The sequence below is a fragment of the Danio rerio genome, chromosome 7, assembly GCF_052040795.2.
Source record: "Danio rerio strain M-AB ecotype USA chromosome 7, GRCz13ab, whole genome shotgun sequence".
NCBI classification, from domain to species: Eukaryota; Metazoa; Chordata; class Actinopteri; order Cypriniformes; family Danionidae; genus Danio; species Danio rerio.
Genome location: NC_141027.1, coordinates 49,698,184 through 49,713,405, shown reverse-complemented (window position 1 = coordinate 49,713,405; position 15,222 = coordinate 49,698,184). Strand labels below are relative to the sequence as shown.

Below are 15,222 nucleotides of genomic sequence, written 5' to 3'. Positions count from 1 at the left end.
ACAATTAGTTGGCTTTACTTAAAAAAGTGACTAAACACGTTGAATTAAATGTAGGTAAACAAACTATGTGTTATTATAAATATTGGGTTGGATCAACTTAAAGTTGCTGAACTCTTCAAAAGCATAAAATACTGTAATGCTAAGAGAACATTGTTGTTTATCTGAAAAAACAATGCTGAATTCAGATATTCTGCTTTGAAAGTGTGCGTTACACGTTGGTCTGTTATTGTTTTTTTAATCCAACCAATGTCAGTTTAGCCAATTATGTTTTAGCACCCCGGGTTGCCTTGGTGGAAACCTCTGGCTGGCTCGCTCTCTCTTTCATTCATTCAGAAAGGCACTAAAACTATGCACCTGTGACCAAAATACGACCGAAATACGATTGAAATACAGCCATTCAGACGCACAGAATAGTGCACTCACTGCACTCCAACGAAATAGTTTATAAGCTTAAAGGTTTAAAATTTAGTTAATACATATTAAATCTCTTTAACATTATTAAATGTAGAAGCTGAATCACTGATATGTGTTGGTTTTGAGTCCTTAGACAGTTCTGAAGTTTAATTTCAAATAGTTTATTTTATTTTCAAGATCTGAGGTGAACTACCTGCTGCTGCTTTCAGTAGAATGACAATAGAAGTCACATTTTTATCATTTAACATTAAATAAAGCACATGAGGTGTACCTGAGGTGATCATTGTCAGTTTTCTGTTGTGCAGCTGCAAGAAATAGAAGCTGTTCCAAATATATATTGACATGAGGTCTTGGTTAGGACAAACACTGCTTTTAACATGGAGAGCATTCCCTCTATTGTGTGCTTTTGCTTTTATAATGAACATGATTTAAATCAGCCTTTAGGCTCAATAGTCAGACTCGCTCCTGTTTGTTGTCAATCTGGCAACCTGCGCTTATCTTTGTTTTAATCCAAGAATGCAATACCTAGTTCAACCACTGGGTGTCAAATTTACATACTGCACCTTCCAAGTTGGGTTTACACAGTTTAAGTACGGGAAATGGTAAGCAACATTTTACTTTATGCTTTACTTTATTAACAATAGTAATCAATTTACACAATAACAACTCAATGTATGCAGCCCATATAGAAGAGATGGCCTTAATGGCCTATAAATAAAGTGATTTTCAGACAAAATAGCAATACAACAAATGTGAGTGGAAATAAAATGAGAAATTTCCTTAATTCGGTTTAGTCAAAGAAATTGTCAACAATCTATTACAAACTACCCTTGAAGAATTGAGGACAAAATGAGAGTTTACAGTATTCATTTGTTTATTATATGTTTAATGCTTTTCCTAAATTTCTGAAGTGTACTTTGCAATGACACCCCTTAAACATAAATAACTGAGTCTCAAATCAGTTTTTAACAATGATTTCCAAAATCATTACAGTATACAACACTCGAAAGCGAACATCAAATATGATGAACACAAAAAAAAAGAACTCAAATAAAAAAATGAAATGTACAATTAATAGGATAAAGCATCTGCTAAGCATTAACACATCCCTCATTAAAACAGACCTTTCAATGCAGAATCTAAACAATATCAACCAATAAAAATAGGCCGGTTTAAATGACCAACATTCATTTTCAAAGACTGCACACTTTGAGTATTCAAAAACATATACTTCACATTCATAATCTCTTATTTCCCTTCATTCATAATACTGAATTTGGAAAACCGCAAACTATCAAAATGCAACATGGGAGCTCCGTTTTGCCAAGTGAATTACTGTGCTTCTTGACATCTTTTCAAGTCAATGTCACGTATTGAAGTGTGTGTCCATCTCAGTAAACTACTGAGACCTGAAAGTGAAAGTGTGTCCTGGTAATGAAATGCGGTTTTACTTTCGATCACCTGCATTGAACTGTTCGGTTAAGACACATGTTAAGGCACCAGCACATATTCTGCAACGACAGAAAGAGATCTCGCACTCCCTCCCTACTTATCTCCGTCATATGCTGCATCTCACAGACACATGCAAACAAACAAGACTACACAAGCAGAAAAAAGAAGAAAACCAATAATCAAGCTTCGCTCAACAGTGCTGATATACAATTAAGCTGACATGAGTTATTAAAAGCACAATCCTTTCATCATTCTGATCACTTTGGGTCTTTTTTGTCAAGCTGAAACAGATCCAACATGTCAATCATTGCGCGTCTGATATTGTTTCCGAAGCGATGAGAATCCTGAAGAAATATAGGAGGGAAAGGAAAAAGCAATAAATTAAGGGAACAATCAGCCAAGCTTTAAAAAAAAAAACAGAACAGTAAAAAAAAAAAAAAAAAAAAAAAAAAAAAAATCAGGGGTTTGCAAACTAGTTTTGGGGATTTTCTGAAAAAAGCAATTAGACAAAATGTATAGGAGTGCATTTGTGAGGTAGAACATTGGCTGGTTTAGGTCTGCCACAGATATGTAAAACATGACAGTAAAATTGCCAGTAGGTGGCAGCAAGTCTCCGTTTCAAGATAATTATTCTTTAAACAACTTAATATTTCTTCATTTAGAAAATAAAAGATGTTAAATACTGCACACCCTAGCATTAATCCAAAGTTGCGAGTTTAAATGATCACTACAAGCATTTGAGAAGAAAAAGCACATTTTCATTTTGCTTGTGCAGTTGTCATAGGTCTCAGGACTGGAAAATCATCACTTTATTGGAATCTGGGTCAAAATAATTCATAGTTTTACATTTTGCTGAAGTTAAAGCAACCAAGAAACTCAATTTTTTTTTACAGTTTGTGTTTTGTCTGTGGTAGTACATTATTTTACAGTCCTGTTCTAAATATACATAATATTTATTATCACAGTAATTAAACTGCGTAATAATTAGGAACAATCCCTAAACCTAACCTTAACCCCTGTAAGTTATCATATATAAGCCAGTACTTTCTTAAGAAAACACTGCACTTTCTTTGGAAATAGGCTCATTTTACTAGCGTTAAACAGTTCTAGCATTTTTTTAATCCATTTCGCCGTCCTCCGGGTCTGGCGGGAACACTTTGAGCTTAGCTTGGCATAAATCATGGAATTGAATAAATTGAAGCAGATTAGACCATTAGCCTCTCTCTCTGTCAAAAATAAATAAATAAATAAAATTATATATTCCTTTATATACGAGATTAGCTAATTTTCATATTCAATGCGTTACTCGTTTGTAGTTACATTGTCTAGTATCATATATTTTAATTTAATGCCATGTCATCAACTATTTAGGTCACGGTTGTGGGTTTGCATGTATGGTTTAGTTTTGTTTCAGTCGCGTGTGTTTTAGTGGCTTGTTGGTGCTATTTGGTTACATGCTTGATTGTTTTGCCGATCTGTGGCTAATTATCATGCCGATTTCTGAACACTAGGGGCTCTATTTTAACAATCTAGACAAAGTCTGAAGCGCAGGGTGCAAAAGCATTAAGGGCATGTCAGTATCCCCGTTTGCTTTTTTAATGATGGAAAAATCAGCTCTGTGCCGCAGCGCATGGTCTAACAGGGTTGAGCTTATTCTCTTGATGAGGTATAGGTGCGTTTTGAGAATAAACCAATCAGTGTCTCATCTTCCATTCTCTAAGAGTCAGTTGCCTCATGCCATGGTGCATTTACTATTTACATGGCAGACTTTGTAAGTGGGAAAACTGAGCATTTCTTGCGAGAAAACAGTTAAACAGAGCATCTACAGGGCAAGGATAATGAACAGCCTCCTTTAATCGACCTTTACTTTTACTTTCTCTCTTGCATTGATTGGGAAACGTGTTGTTCGCACAGACATCCATTAGCCTATACATAATAAATTTTGTTTAAGCACAAAGATTTCTTTTAAAATTATTTCTAAATTCAGTTCTTATTTCTAGCAAATGAATAAATGACCAATAATAACAGAGCGTGTTTAAACAACTGAGTTATATCCACATACACATGCTGTGCCCCATATGCTCTAAAACCTGACAGGTGGACAAATCTAATGTTGTTTTTGATAAAACAAATATAAATATGCATATAATAAATAATACTGCAAATAATAACATTAAACAAAAGCAAATTATCATAAATAAACTGAAAAAAAGCCCCCCGAAGTGAAGCATGGAGGCAGTGGTTTTTATATTTATGTAGAAAAACTTTAATTCTTTTTCATTTGTAAAGATATCTGTGTAATGCTCTACATCCTTCGTGTTTTAAGCAATGTGTACGCAAGGTGCACAACTAACCTGCTCTGCGTGGGACTTTTAGCCGGTCTATTACTTAGTCTATTTTAGCTCCTCAAAATAGCAACACGCCAAAAATGCGCCTTAACACACCTCCTTTCTAGATCGAAACACCCAATAAGTCCACAAAGAGGCACAAATGGGTTTGCTGTTTAAACAACTTGGCGGAAAACACAAAAATTAAGGTTGCGTTGGTCTGAAAATAGCAACGTGTCGTGGAAACGCGTCTTGCGCCCTACTGTGCCGGGTGTATGATAGGGCCCTAGGTGTTTGTATCATTGTCAGTTCATTATCAGTGACCATTATTTCTCTCTGTCTCGTAAGCATGCTCTGTGTGTTTGCTCTGTGGGACTTCTAGCTGTTATCTGGAGAGCTACTTAGATTTGGATTTTACCTGCTCTTCTATACAGCACCGGTATCTTTTCTTTTTTCTTTTGTACTGTTTTTGCACTGTTTACCTTTTCCACCGGTAAGTAAAGACCTTACATTTTGGATCTTACCTTTATTTATTTATTATTTTGGGGATCGTGACAATTCATGCTACTTTCATGGCACAAACATGTCACAAATAAATATACAACTAAAAACAAAACAAGTGAATACAGAAATTCAATAAATTCTACAGTTTTCCTGGTGACACTTTGCTAAATATCTCTTTGAGTGAGTATGACCAACAGAGAATGAAAAGTTGTTTTAATCTAGGACGATATGGCTAGGAACTATACTTTCACTCTGGTGTAATAATAAAATAGCGGATTGAAATAAAGAAATTAATATTGAATGGATTAAAAAAAAAGGTAAAACCCAACTGTTTAAATATCGTGGAGCTATTTCCCAAAAAACGACTTAAATACACTTCTGCGTAGTCTTCGCACAGTGACGGTCTTCATGTCACACCATGACAAGCACCTCTAAAAAAACGCAACCAAAAATTTTGAAGATGCAGAGCACAAGATCTGTGATTGGCTGGCATGGTATATATATATATATATATATATATATATATATATATATATATATATATATATATGTGGCATGGTAGAGTGGAGGCCTTTTTAACGAGTCCTGTGAAGGAGGTCCAGATGGATACTTAAATATTTTTTAATGATTAAAATTCTTAAGCATGTCACTTTTACCCCCAAGTCTGAGTTTAAATACTTCTACAGCAGCATCACACGCATTTCCAGTGTAAACTCCAAACATGGGCAAAAAAAAAAAACCTCAACATAGCTGAAAATGGAAATCTCACTGCCTGCTAGTCTTTCGAAAGTGTTATTGCAGAGCAGTACTGACAGAATCCAGAAGTATAAATGCTCTCAATATTGTTTTCTACATATGGGGTATGACGATCATAATCTGTTATTACACATTAAGTACACACACTTTAAAATAAAGCACAACCAAGTAAGTATTTTGGAATGTAATAAAAGTCACAGTGTGGACAGTATTAGGAGACAAGCCAATATCATTACAGACTTCAGCTCTTCAAAAACACCTTAATATTGGGCATGCAATTAGTGGATAGCCGGTTAGATCTAGATGGGATATAGCTGCGGATACGCACTGCAATACAGCATACTTACACTATATACTATAGCGACACTATAATATAAAAATAATTCATACTTTCACATTACTCAAAGGGTTGGGGAGGGGGTAGGCCTTAATAAAATAATGTTTAATTGGTAATAATACTTAGTATAATTACTGTTTTTACATTACTGTGGTGGTTGGGTTTTGGGTAGGGGTAGACGTAAATATATAATATAAAAATATATAAATATTATTAAATTAAAATATAATTAATTAATGAGGTGAATACTATAATTTAATAAATAATATAAATAATTATTGTTAACGTCTTCTAACCGCAGCTGTATCCCTTCTAGCAACAACCTGGATAGCTAATGCCTAGTTCAGACTGCGTGATTTTAGCCACGATTTCGGGTCGCCGACAGGTTTTGAGTAATCGCCGACAAATGCCTAAAATCACAGGCAAATCGGTGCTCGTGCACGTGAGTGACAGTCACACAGTATGAACTATCAAAGACGTGATCTGAGAGAATCGCCGATGAGTTGCCGATGCCTGCGAGATATTTGGCGTGCTAAATATCTGGAGCTGTCAGCGATTCAAATCATGCCGTGTGAATTGAGTTTTGACTGAAAATAACATCAGCCATCGTCTACAGCCAATGAGAGAGCAGCATTCACTTGCGTGTGTGTGTGTGTATGTATGTATAACTGCTGCAGGCCAGCGGGAGGCTGTGGGAGAAGTTTAAAGCGCTCTTTTTCGGTTTATTTGGACCCACAAAATGGAGGAAAAACTAGTGGAGGTTTGACAGGACACAGGAGCAACCGTGTCTGTTTGACGTTTAATACAGAAAGAAATTAGTTTATTATCAACGTTAAGGAGAAATGGCTAATTCCCTTTAAACCCAGGTGAACAAATATGTACATGTTTTACCCCATTAAAGGCTTTTTCTCATTATGTAGTAAATAACAAAAGATATACTACGTGTTTTTGGCTGTGAAACGTAGTTTGGACGACGTTGTCGGCGATTCTTCCTATAGTGAAGTCATGCAATGTGAAAGTCCCTGTCACCGATACATCTTGCAGTGTAAACAAAGCAGCGACGAAACGCTAGCCCAGATAGTCATGCAGTGTGAAAACATCTGTGACACGACTAGTTTGAATATCATGCAGTCTGAACTCGGCATAAACTAACTACCAGACCAATCACATGATATTTTTAAGTCATATAGAGTTTTGTTTATGTGCAAATTATTAATTTCCATCATAGTTATGCTCATGTTATGCTCAAGTATCTGCCTATATTGAGCTCAAGCTTTTTCTATCTGCATTTTAAGGTTATGACAAGAGCCAGACAAGATCTGGAGACATTCTTTGTTATTTCTGCGAAGAAATTTTGTTAAAAATCTGCAGATTTATGTGAAATGATTTTGCGAGTATCATAACTAAAACCTTAATATATGAACTAAAAAGTAATACCTTTTAAACTTGTATTTAATGTTTACAATGCAACTCCAATTAAATCCACTTTACTTGGTAAACAAAGCAAGTCTTCTATAAAATATATCTACCAAAAGGCAGAAAATATTACTTTACAAACTGTATTGTAAATAAATCAGATGAACATTTTCATATTAGTCAATAATTATAGTGAATAAATATACATTTACAAAAGTAAATAAACAGAATCAATGATGGGCTGCAAATCTGCAGAATTTTATGTGGGCCTAGTTATGACAAAGTGATTTGGTGTTCAATATTCAAAAGAATATGTGGACGAAACGGCTACTAATAAAAAGGGAGCAGCACTAGTGTGTGTACTCACAGTCTCTGGACTGGAACGTTTGGAAGAGATGTGGAAATTGATGAGTTTTTCTCCAACAATCACATAAGCCACACCATAACCATCATCTGCAACCTATCAGGAAAAAAATAGAATAAACATTGTTCTTCATTTCACCATGATTTTTAAATTTGCAGGATTACGTCATCTATGAAAGACTCACAGGTCCAAAGCCTCCTCCGCTGGTCACATACTCTGGGTTTTTGACCAGGTCAAACAGCTCCCCCTGCTGTAGAGGAGTCTGACTGGTGGACAGTCTCCAAGGCTCTGACAGCACCTGCAACAACATTTCAGATGTGCTCAGCCTGCTAGTTTGTCCATTCATACACATTTTTATCATCACATGATCTGTTTCAACAAAAAGCAAATGACCTGGGGCCTGTTTCAGTAAGGAGGTTCAAACAACTCAGAGTTTAAACTTGAACTCTGAGTTGATTTACCGAGAGATTAAAAACTCAGAGTTTTCGGTTTCAGAACAGCTGATCTGAGTTGGGTCAATCAACTTCGAGTAGACCAACTCAGAGTTAAGCGCGCGCACCGTGACTATAAAAAGGCATTATCAGTGGAGCGCAGACATTACGAGGGACTATGGCAATATCTTATAAAAGAGATCAGCATTTCTTTCTCCAGCTGAACTTGATGTTCTCATGCAAAGTTATAGCAAATATGAGTGTATATATTTGAAAAGAAGCAGCCATCAACCAGTTAGCGTGGGAAAACAGCCGCTCAAGATAATGCCTAATTTAACTTTTCAAGTATTTAAATATTTAAGTATAATAAAATAAGTAATGTAATTTGTGAAGTTTATATATTTTTTTCTAAACTTTCTTTTATACATTTATTAGTTTTAAATGATTTAACAGTGCACTTGTGTGTCTGCCATTTTTATTGATCAAGTGATAGAGGTTAATATAACATTTAGAAGGTAAGCAGTACTAAAATAATTTTTAGAAAGAATAATAATCCCATTAATCTAGTTACATGCATGTCGAAGGTGAATTTAATTTAATTATTTATTAAAAAAGCATAAGCCATTCTAGTACAGTTCTTCTGTGTGTGACTAAAATGTAGGCAATAGCTATGTTTCCATCCAAATATATTACATAAATTTATGTGCAAAACTGGAATATTGCATAAAAGATGCGAATAAAATTCCATCCAACGAGTCAAAGAGAAATAAATTGTCACTTCCTGATTTAACTGGCACCAAATATCAACAGTAAAAACAGAATTTACTGTGGTAGAAGAAGCTGTGTCAATTAATTCTTTATTTAGCCTAATTAATGTACTTGCGCCTCGATGTCAGAAGACAATGCTGAAACACAATGAACACGTGGGGGCGTCTGAAGCCATGAGATGCGGAGACTCTTGACACGCACCAGACGTTCGGAGGTAATTAATAATATACACTAATACTGAAACAGTTAAGGCATTTTAGAATGACTAAAACAATATTTAAGACGTGTTACAGTGTTCTCAGCCTCCATTTACACACATTTTCATTATCATATGATCATGATCTTTTTTTTAATGTACATACTGTAATTTGTTCAGTAAAAGTGTTTCCATCATAGTTTATGCGCACATTTTCTATCGAATAAAAGTTTATCCTACTCAGTTATATGCGTTTTTTATGCATATTTTAAAAAGTTATGTGCATCATGACATTTCTATCAATCGTTTTTATGCACGTATCCAAAATGAGCATTAAAATAGGTGAAAACGTAAGGCTAAGGCGAGAAATACCGCTTCATCTTTAAAAAAGGGGAGGAGACCGACAGAAACTCTGAGTTTAGAGAATAAAACCTGCTTCTGACCAGGTTAGATTCACAGAGTAAGTTACTACAGTAACTGACTCTGAGTTAAAGTTAACTCTCTTTCAGAAACAGGCTTGACTTACCCTGATTTCTCGAGTTTAACAAACCTGCCATTTTGAAACGGAAAACCCAGAGTTTCTCTCATTTCAGGGTTAAAATACTCTGAGTTTTCAGTTAACCTCCTTTCTGAAACAGGCCCCTGGGAGTCATTTAGAATAACGGAAAGATTTTTTTCAACACATTTCTAAACATAATAGTTATGATAACTGATTTATTTTATCTGTCAATGTGACAGTACATAATATTTGACTAGATATTTTTCAAGACACTTCTATACAGCTTAAAGTGACATTTGAAGGCTTAACTAGGTTAATTAGGTTAACTAGGCAGGTTAGGGTAATTAGGCAAGTTATTGTATAATGATGGGTTGTTCTGTAGACTATCGAAATAATACATAGCTTAAAGGGGCTAATAATTTTGTCCTTAGAATTTTGTTTAAAAATAAAATCCTTTTATTCTAGCCAAAATAAAACAAATAAGACTTTTTTTGAAGAAAAAATATTATTAGACATACTCATTCATAAATTTCTGAACCACTGATTAAAAACACACCTCTTTGAGGAAAGGAGAGTCCTGTCCAAGGTACTTTAACACCACATAAAGGCAAAAGAGATGCCGATCAATGCCATGACCAGTCATCGCCAGTCTGTACATCTGCTGGTGTTTCTCAGCAGCATTTTTCAGTAACTGAAGCTTTTGTTCTCTCTACAATAAGCAAAACAAAAACAGTTACTATGCCATATCTGCGCTGCTATACTTTAACCCCTCCTCTATGATTTTTAAAGGATACTTTTGACAAGTTACCGTATGATTGCTGTTCATGGCACGAACAAAAGCACAGGACTCTGTAGTGCAAGACCGCACAGTTTCAGTACGACCTTCTCTGAACAAACGGGTCATGGACGCCTCGTAGGTCAAGCAAAACTTTCCTTTGTCCTGTACAATAAAAAATAAATATGTAGCAAGAAGGTGGCATATTTCACAATATCGTGTGCTTCCGAAGTTCAAAGATAGGACGGCCTACCCTATAGTGTGCCAGCTGCAGTGCGAGCTGGATGAAGGCATCTGGACTGGTCCTGCACTTCTTGATCAAGCCCTTACCAAAGTCACTGAAGGGGATGATGTGAGAGTCCACATCATCAGCCAAGGCCTCGGCCACAGACAGAGAGTTGGTGATCATAGTTTGGCACTGCCATGAAATAAAAAGCACAACAAAAAGAACGTCAAATTAACAGGCAGGTGATGTGTTGTGATATTATTACAGTAGAAACATCAAAATACTGTGATTAACTATTATTTGAACTTTCAGAACGTTTCAAAAAAATTCCGCCATATGCATTATATTTTAATCACTTTAATATGACCTATGTTTTAATATTAGTCAATGACATGCCTGAGATCCAGTTTAAAATCATTCTGATTTCTCCAGCCTATTGTTTGTCAATTCTTTACAAGAAGGCTTTGTTAGCATAAGTTAATTAAACTCATCTGAAGATAAGACCTTAGCAGGTAATCATTTTCTAGTTAATGTTTAACAACTGATTAAAGTTGAATTAGATTTTTAAAACCAACATAAAAATAGTAACCTAATAAAAAAAAGGAAATTATGTTATTAATTACTAACTCTCATATCATTCCGTACCCCTGAGACCTTAAATCTGAGAGCTCCCTCATCCTCCATAGATAGCAACAGTCTGACTAGATCAAAGTCCAGAAAAATACAAAAAAACTATATACCTTCAGTGATTCAATCAGAATATTGTCAAGCTACAAGAATACTCTTGTGCGCATATGCAACAAAAATAATTCAACAGTTTCTTCAGAAGAAACTGTTGAATAAAGTTGTTCTTTTTATGTGAACCACTGAAGACACATGAAATGTTTTGATTATGGTTTATGGTACCTTTTTGGACTTTAGATGAGTCAGGGCCCCTAATATCTATGGAGGAAGATGGAGCTCCTGGGTTTTCATCGAAAATATCTTAACTTTGTGTTCAGAAGACAAATGGAGGCCTTAATGTTTAGAACTAGAAAATCTTACACCATCTAATGCCTAAACAGGCATCTTTATGTCAGGAAAAAACAGTAATCAGCACATTTACAACTGAAATTAGCATACACAAACCTCAGTTGGGATGTTCCACTGCAACCTCTGAGGTCCAGGTAGATTAGCGTGAGGTTCTCCTTTACAGTGACCATCTTCTGTGTAGCCCAGTTTCACAGGGTCCATCGAGAGTACTTGCTTGATGAAAAATGTAATTAAGATGTATATTAGCAACAATCATAACATTTAGGTGTAGCAAATCATGATTAAGAGGCTGTACAAACTATATCCACCAACTATAACTGCTATTATATAAGTACTATAGCACTTGCTTTGTAGCAATAAGTAGTACTATAGCACTTATTCATTGTTGCTCTAATAGTTGTGTAAATTGCTTCCTTGTCCTCATTTGTAAGTCGCTTTGGATAAAAGTGTCTGCTATAAATGTAAATAGCGTCTGCTATAACATAAATTTAAATGTATTAAGTCTAAATACGAAATTATTTTAAATTGCAACAACTATCCCCTTCAATGCAACTATCATCCTTATATCAAACTTATGGCATTGTCTTGTTCCCTTTCCTTGATTTGTTCAAAACCAGTTTGAGTTTTTGCTAACACATTAGTTTAAGTAACAATTCACAACTGGCTTATTTCATGCATATTATTGAGATATTGACTGTTTGTAAGCACTATAAAATAACATTAGGGATGTAAAATAAAATACTTTATCATCTAACCAAATACCCAAACTCAACTACTACTTTACTATTAGTAATAGTACATGCTTTAATATTAGCAGCTAATTAGTAGTTTATTAAGCAAAAAGTCTTAGTTAATGGTTTGTTAACAGCATGAGTTGTACATTAAAAGTGTGACTAAGATTTATTTGTTCTGGTGAACACAAAAGAAGATAGTTTGAAGAATGGTGCAAACCTGACCATTCATCCATAACAACTGTTACAGGCTTCCAACATACTCAAAATATCTTCCATTTAGACGGAAGCGACAAAGTGCAAGCTTTGAATGTTAATATTAGGTTTATATCTGATAAAGATGATGTTTTGGAGTACTAGCACTAGCTAATAGATAAGTTTAAAACTAACAATACTCTTACTAAAATCTAACAAACATTATTTTAACCTTTAACACATCTTTGTTGTACAAAACAATTATTTCCTCACTGATCTGAATGTCGTTAATGTATGCATGCGTACCTCCCAGAGGTGGCCGACGATTGGAGCATCAGCCCAACTGTGTTCTGCATTAAGACCCATTGTTCCATTCTTGAAGATGATCAAGTTTATGGACTTATCAAACCACCTGATGAAAAATGGTCATAAAAATGTACATGTAGACCTGGCAACTTGAAAATGGAAGAAAAAAAAATATCCTAATATCTCTCTGGTGTCTTCCTTACCTGTCATAACACTTGCCATGGAGCAGTGATTTAGCATAACGGTCCAGAGACTCCACAGGGTTTTTCTGATCAAATCTCTGCTCTGTGTCATCCAGTGTAACAAAAAAAGCTGCCTTCTCCACAGAATCCAGACTCTTCTTATTCGTGCCATGTCGCAAGTAGGCATTGCGGGCACAAGCCCATGGCACTCTTTGGCAGACACAGAAAATAACACAGGTTAAACTATTGTGTTGTTATGACAAGTAACAGTTGAAAAAAGGAAACAATTTTTGACCCTTCGCTAAGCCACACCGAAAACTGCCATATACCAACCGTAGCTATGCGCAGTCAGTCTGTCAAGCTTTCGGTTGAGAGAAACGAGTCAAAGCATTGTGCATGTGGATTGTGCAAATCTGACACCCGCTATCCTAAAAGTTTGGACAGGGTGGTGGATTATTTTTTTCCCTTTTCAAAACCTAAAACCCAAAGGGAGAAATGCCAGCATGGATCAAACTTTACGAGGGGCTGTAAAAGCAGCACAATCTAGTCATAGTTCCATCTGTTTCAAGCTACGATTATTGGGATTAAATGTCAACAGAACAAAACTGAGATGTGATCACAACCTGAGCACATGCGATCAATATACTACACCCGCAGCTGTTTTTCAGTAATTTATATCCCTCGTGCCCATGTCAGAGCTACAGATCGCCTATGTTTTTGTCATTTTTTGAAGATTTTGATGGCGTTATAGCGGGTTGGTGTCTGCTTTTATATTTGGTGTCAAATTAATATTTGCTGGTAGGGAAAATCTTTTTGTTCACTTCTGCTATTTATACTTTGATTCACATTTTAATTTATTTATTTATTCCATTTAACTGCAAATTAGAATAGAAACTGGATAAAAACATACAAACATACTGAGAGTTGTAGATACTGTACATTGTTTTGGGTCAATGATGCTAATATTCAGCACAAATCCATCAATTTCCCCTTTCTGGCTGTTCTTTCTGAGAATGAATTATGTAGAAGCGCTGCCCATGTGTGTTTCCTCATCGGTTTGTGATGATATTCATTGCACAACAAATAATCTATCAGGCTTTAAAAAAAAAAGAGAAATCACGGTTTAATTAGTTTTTTTTAGATTATTTAAAATTTTACCTGTTCTGCTGTGCATAAACCAAGCTGTTGAATGGTCAGCGTATGAGGCTAGGCTAGGCCTAAGCTTTAATTTTGATTAAATTATTTTCTAATCTGTTGCGTTTTATGTGCTGAATACACCCCTGTAATGCATACTGCAGTCCTTTTTTGTCTGGCTTTCTCAGATATCTCACCTGTTCGTCAACATTGAATATTATATCCCTGGGAATATCTGACACTGGCACATACATATTGTAATAGACGTGTCAGGCACGACAGCTTGACAGGCGTAGCAATAGTAACTAAGAAGGGCGGGTCTTGGTGAAGGGTTAATTAGGAGGACCTCATTTCAAACTTTGCACCAGTGTTTAAATTTCTTAAAAAAAAAAAAAAAAGTTCATAGTTAATTACATCAATTAATTTTGTATTTAAATGACTTTTCTAATTACCATGACTAAAAAAGTAACATAACATAACTACTCAATAAATAATTTATTTACTTGACTCAATACTACTTTAAATACATATAACAGAGTATATACACAGGAATCAGAAAGTGAAACTCAATACCTTTTAAGACCTTTTTGAGACTCTTTCCAGACATTTTAGGACCTCATTACCACATTAGGTTTTAACCCCGAAACACTGGCGAGATTTTAACTTAGTTTATTTACTAAATATTAATGTAAAAAACTAATCCAAAACTAAAACATTATACATATACTGAATAAAAATCTATTAAATCTGGGTAATTCAGCATGTGGCGCCTATAGGACTACAGAAATAATGGCGTTGCCTTGGTTACTGCAATAAACAAAGCAGCATGATGTCAAATCTAGCAGGATTTGATTGATTTCATAAACTACACGGCATCCTGATATTCACAGATTTAATTCAGCCAAACTTTAGCATATAACCATAAATTGCATAATCAATGTATATATGATATAAAATTGAATACCTTGTAAAATAACATTTAATACTTTAATACTTTTTAAGGGCCTTAAATTTCTCGACATTGATTTATCAACATTTAATACTTTTTAAGACCCCGCAGACACCCTGTAAAATCAGTGCATATACAAAAGAAATATAACTACTTAAATTCTTTAAATTTGAGATAATTTGAGGACCTTTAAGTTTTATATTTTTACTTTAAAAAGGGTAAACTTTA

The 15,222-nt window shown here is 34.9% G+C and overlaps 1 protein-coding gene across 9 annotated transcripts in view; it reads right to left on the bottom strand.

The window, feature by feature from the left end:
- Positions 1-1,270: 1,270 nt before the first annotated feature.
- The window catches only part of cpt1aa (carnitine palmitoyltransferase 1Aa (liver)), a 25,222-nt gene continuing 11,270 nt past the window's right edge, over positions 1,271-15,222 (bottom strand). For 8 of the 9 annotated variants that reach the window (XM_087259526.1, XM_087259529.1, XM_087259531.1 and 5 more), the window contains exons 11-19: positions 12,933-13,121; positions 12,730-12,835; positions 11,594-11,710; positions 10,493-10,657; positions 10,273-10,404; positions 10,021-10,173; positions 7,755-7,868; positions 7,574-7,666; positions 1,271-2,210 (exon numbers count right to left, since the gene is read on the bottom strand). In XM_087259526.1, coding sequence (XP_087115652.1) covers positions 2,124-2,210; positions 7,574-7,666; positions 7,755-7,868; positions 10,021-10,173; positions 10,273-10,404; positions 10,493-10,657; positions 11,594-11,710; positions 12,730-12,835; positions 12,933-13,121 — 1,156 coding nt within the window. In that variant the 3' untranslated portion in view covers positions 1,271-2,123. The remainder of the gene's footprint in view (positions 2,211-7,573; positions 7,667-7,754; positions 7,869-10,020; positions 10,174-10,272; positions 10,405-10,492; positions 10,658-11,593; positions 11,711-12,729; positions 12,836-12,932; positions 13,122-15,222) is intronic. The other variant, NM_001044854.1, reaches the window with a different exon arrangement.